The sequence below is a fragment of the Clinocottus analis genome, unplaced genomic scaffold (assembly GCF_023055335.1).
Source record: "Clinocottus analis isolate CAN_PGR_092001 unplaced genomic scaffold, fCliAna1.0.p SCAF_2, whole genome shotgun sequence".
Taxonomy (NCBI): Eukaryota; Metazoa; Chordata; class Actinopteri; order Perciformes; family Cottidae; genus Clinocottus; species Clinocottus analis.
This window is the reverse complement of record NW_027175931.1, coordinates 2145462-2150461: the sequence shown is the minus strand read 5'-3', so window position 1 is coordinate 2150461 and position 5000 is coordinate 2145462. Positions and strand designations below refer to the sequence as shown.

At 41.4% G+C, this 5000-nt stretch overlaps 1 protein-coding gene across 1 annotated transcript in view; it reads left to right on the top strand.

The window, feature by feature from the left end:
- The window catches only part of LOC137790342 (protein FAM131A-like), an 18874-nt gene that overhangs the window by 5105 nt on the left and 8769 nt on the right, over positions 1-5000 (top strand). Inside the window, exon 3 of the mRNA XM_068584488.1 lies at positions 567-706. Within this exon, the coding sequence (XP_068440589.1) occupies positions 567-706 (140 nt within the window). The remainder of the gene's footprint in view (positions 1-566; positions 707-5000) is intronic.

Below are 5000 nucleotides of genomic sequence, written 5' to 3'. Positions count from 1 at the left end.
TTATCTCACTCACAAGTCTCTACAGATTAAACTGCAGAAGGTTTGACACTTTCTGGAAATAAAGACTCACGATTCTCAGTTAAAAGATTAAACTTTACACATATTGATTCTACTGTAAGAATAATACACAATATTTATAATATAATCTTCAAACAAATCTTCAAACACTTCCATTTAAATATTTTTATTTCTCAAATCAAACGGTTCTGTTTTTGCCTCCCAGTTGCGTTCAAAGACCCTTTTTTCTTTCTGTTTCATTTTGGTGGACTTGCCTCAGGTTTTCTTCCTGAAGGGGGCGGGGCCACATCACATCCCCTAATATGGTCATGGCCCCTCAGCGGCTTGTGGTTTGGTTCGCATGGTGGCTGCAGCTTCCAGCTCGTGACGCAGCGGCGCGTGGAGGATCCTCGCCGTTCTTGCTCCAGTGATGAACAAAAACATTTCACAACATTTTTAACTTGTTTGTCTTGGAGCAAGAATCGGGATCGTCAGCATCTTCCTTCACCGTTAAATCTTCTTCTTTTTGTTCCTGCTGTGTCTTCACGTGGCTCTCTTCCTCCCGACAGTGGCCGGCGACGGTTCGTTGCGCGTGGACTGGAGCCCGGCGAGCTCGCGGTCCGACCTCGCGCTTTTGGGGAACACGCGGACCTGCTTGGTGCGCAGACTGATTCTGACTGCACCTTTGGGCGCTCTGGACTTCAGCGAGGTGCCTTCACACTCTTTTCTTGTCTCGTAGCGGCTAGAAGAGTCTCTGTAGACTAGAGAGGCAACTTCTTTTATCAAGAAAACATGGCCTCCTGTTTCTAAATGTTGCAGATGAAGACGATTCAAAGAAAGCAAATGTTCAAGCGGGAGTTTGTTACAACTTTTGGAATCGTCTTTTACGACAATGAAAGGGTTAACCCGTCGTAGGAACCCCACATTTACTCCAATACTTGTGTTTATTGTATGTATTTGTTCAGCAAAGTCTTGGGAAAAAAACTGTATATCACTTTTAAAAAGATATGTTGATGGTAACTATGAACATCCAGCATGATGTGAGCCAGATTCCCCAAAAAAGCCTCCTGGAGCGTCAATAAGACCTTTATGAAAGATTAGGACCTAAAGAATCAGAATATGCAACAAGAATCTCAATAAAACAAAGTGTTGGTCTGTTAGGAAGAAGTTTCAGACAAAAAACTGTGTCGTTCGGTTCAAAAATGGAAAAATATGACGTATTTTATGCCAAAAGATTGTCTGAATGGGGCATGCTGGGACTTAAAATTGGCGGCGGAGGATTTTCGCTCGCAGCAGATGAAGGTTATAGACTTCCCTCTTCACAATGCTGGAAGGGAAAACGTCCCAAAGAGCCCCAAAAAAACCTCCTCCAACTTGTCTAGTGGGCCTTAAACAAACAAACAAACAAACAAACAAACAAACAATACACAACAACGTGCAGGAAACAAACAAACTGTGTGAGTCACAAGGTTTAGTTTCATAATGTGAACTTGGTTTCTCTGCTAGAAGCCGTTCAGCACAACATTGTTTTTACCTGAAATCAACTCAGCTGTGAGCTGTTTACTTATTTATTTGTGGCTTAAATGTTTATTTGACTTTTCAACAACAACAACAACAACAACAACAATAAAAACCCTGCAGGAAACACATTTCCATTTTTTCCACATCGCTGGTCGGATCAGAGTTTCTGACGCAGATTCATGTCGAGCGAAAAGACAGGATGCTCTGACGATGTGATGAAGATGAAGATGAAGATGATGATGATGATGATGATGATGATGATGATGGATCCATAGAGAGTCTTCATCCTCATGAAGAAGAGGCGGTAAACACTTCCTGCCGGCGGCGGAGCGCCTCGTCTCCCGCTGCAGACACCGAGAGGAGAGCGTGTGTGTGTGTGTGTGTGTGTGTGTGTGTGTGTGTGTGTGTGTGTGTGTGTGTGTGTGTGTGTGTGTGTGTGTGTGTGTGTGTAAATGTTCCGTAGTGACCAGTTGCCATAGAAATTTTCCAATTGTGGAAAAGGTAGAGAGAGAGAGAGAGAGAGAGAGAGAGAGAGAGAGAGAGAGAGAGAGGGTGTGAAGGGAGAGGCGGATGTTCAGGTTATTTTCCACCAGGAAAGCAGATCTCACGGCAGTCTGTTCCACCAAATCATGTAATTTGGGATGATGTCTTCTGTGTGTGTGTGTGTGTGTGTGTGTGTGTGTGTGTGTGTGTGTGTGTGTGTGTGTGTGTGTGTGTGTGTGTGTTAAAAGGTTCAATCCTTCACTGAGTCTTCTTCTCATTCTGCTTCGTTTCCATCGAGCAGCAAGAAACAAACTTTATTCTCATCAGGAAGTAAAAAGTCTTCACATCACCAAAGAGAACAGGACAGAGTCTCTTCTCCTCCTTCTTCTTCTTCTTCTTCTTCTTCTTCTGCTTCTTCTTCTTCTCCTTCTTCTTCTTCTTCTTCTTCTTCTTCTTCTCCTTCTTCTTCTCCTTCTTCTTCTTCTTCTTCTTCTTCTTCTCCTTCTTCTCCTTCTTCTTCTTCTTCTTCTTCTTCTTCTTCTTCTTCTTCTTCTTCTTCTTCTTCTTCTTCTCCTTCTTCTTCTTCTTCTTCTTCTTCTTCTTCTTCTTCTTCTTCTTCTTCTTCTTCTTCTTCTTCTTCTCCTCCTCCTCCTCCTCCTCCTCCTCCTCTTCCTCCTGGATGTCAGCGTGGCCTCCAGATTATCTTCGCGTCGTGTCAGCGAACGCCGCGAGCTCAGTGTTCCCCTTCGCTCCTGTGAGGCCGTGTGTTGTATTAATATAACTGTATATATTAATATAACTGTATTAATATAACTGTATATATTAATATAACTGTATTAATATAACTGTATATATTAATATAACTGTATTAATATAACTGTATTAATATAACTGTATATATTAATATAACTGTATTAATATAACTGTATATATTAATATAACTGTATTAATATAACTGTATATATTAATATAACTGTATTAATATAACTGTATTAATATAACTGTATATATTAATATAACTGTATTAATATAACTGTATTAATATAACTGTATATATTAATATAACTGTATTAATATAACTGTATATATTAATATAACTGTATTAATATAACTGTATATATTAATATAACTGTATATATTAATATAACTGTATTAATATAACTGTATTAATATAACTGTATCAATATAACTGTATATATTAATATAACTGTATTAATATAACTGTATATATTAATATAACTGTATTAATATAACTGCTGACTCGCTGCTTCTGTTCCTCGTGTTCATGTAGTCGTTTGAACCCCAAATGATTAATAATATTTGGATTATTTTATATGATTTTCTTCAGAATTTCCTTGCGAAGAAAATGTATATTTCCAAAACAATCACTTTTATAGCATATTCTGATTATAACTATGAACATCCAGCATGATTATGAGCAAGTTTTTGCAAGTTTCAGAGTGTTTCATTCTGCTTCAGGGCTTTAATAACAGCACACATGCTAATAACACACCTTTATAGAAATATTAGAACCATAAGAATCAGAATCTGCAACAAATATCTGAATAAAACAAAGTTTTGTCCTGTTAGGAAGAAGTTTCAGTCAGAAAACGGCGTCGTTTGGCTCAAAAATAGAAAAAAATATGTATTTTATGACAAAATATTGTTTGAATCGGGCATGCTGGGTATTGAAATGTTCAGGAGCTTTTCCGAGCAGACATGTGGACGAACCAGAGAGCAATTTGGTTTAAATGAAGTTAAACAACCTCGTGTAAAGTTTTACGTTTTAATAAAGTTTTACGTTTTTGGGCGAAAAATGTCTTGTGCCAAAAAACTTGTTTCATCCTCGTGGCTCTCTGGTGAAGTTGTTTCTCTACATGAAAGGCGGGTTGAAACCGGAGCTACACACACACACACACACACACACACACACACACACACACACACACACACACACACACACACACACGTTGGCCTGCGTGGCTTCCCTGTGAGGACGGTCGAGCTATAAAAAGAGTTCGCTGACAAAAGGAGCTCGTGGACACCCGACGCTCCCTCTGACGGAGGGGGCGGGGCTTCTTTTGTGCGTCTGGACTCTCCATCAGCTTCCTGTCCAGACGCACATATCATTACACGTCGCTCGGTTGCACAACAAGAGAAACAGCCGCCGCAGACGCGACCTCGAACCTTCAGCTCGTCTCCTGCGAGACGTTGTCGAGCTATTCGTCTCGTGTTCAGCGGACGCAACAAACCGCTTTAGTTCAACACAACTCACCGGCGCTTTAGTTCAACACAACTCACCGTCGCTTTAGTTCAACACAACTCACCGTCGCTTTAGTTCAACACAACTCACCGTCGCTTTAGTTCAACACAACTCACCGTCGCTTTAGTTCAACACAACTCACCGGCGCTTCAGTTCAACACAACTCACCGGCGCTTTAGTTCAACACAACTCAGCGTCGCTTCAGTTCAACACAACTCACCGTCGCTTTAGTTCAACACAACTCACCGTCGCTTCAGTTCAACACAACTCACCGTCGCTTTAGTTCAACACAACTCGCCGTCGCTTTAGTTCAACACAACTCACCGTCGCTTTAGTTCAACACAACTCACCGTCGCTTTAGTTCAACACAACTCACCGTCGCTTCAGTTCAACACAACTCACCGGCGCTTTAGTTCAACACAACTCACCGTCGCTTTAGTTCAACACAACTCACCGGCGCTTTAGTTCAACACAACTCACCGTCGCTTTAGTTCAACACAACTCACCGGCGGCGGCGCTGGCGGTGAGTTGTGTAGTTTCTCCTCCGTCGGTCGTGTAAAGCGGGCGTGTTTCTCGCAGGAAGACGTCGGCGTTTTGCCCGACAGACGTCTGCGCTGAACTATTTGTGACTTTGGAAGAATCAGCACGCAGCTGAGAAACAGTCCAACGTCCCTCAATGAAGTGTGAAGTGTCGCTTTGTGTGTGTGCGTTGAACCAATGTGGACAACACGTGTGA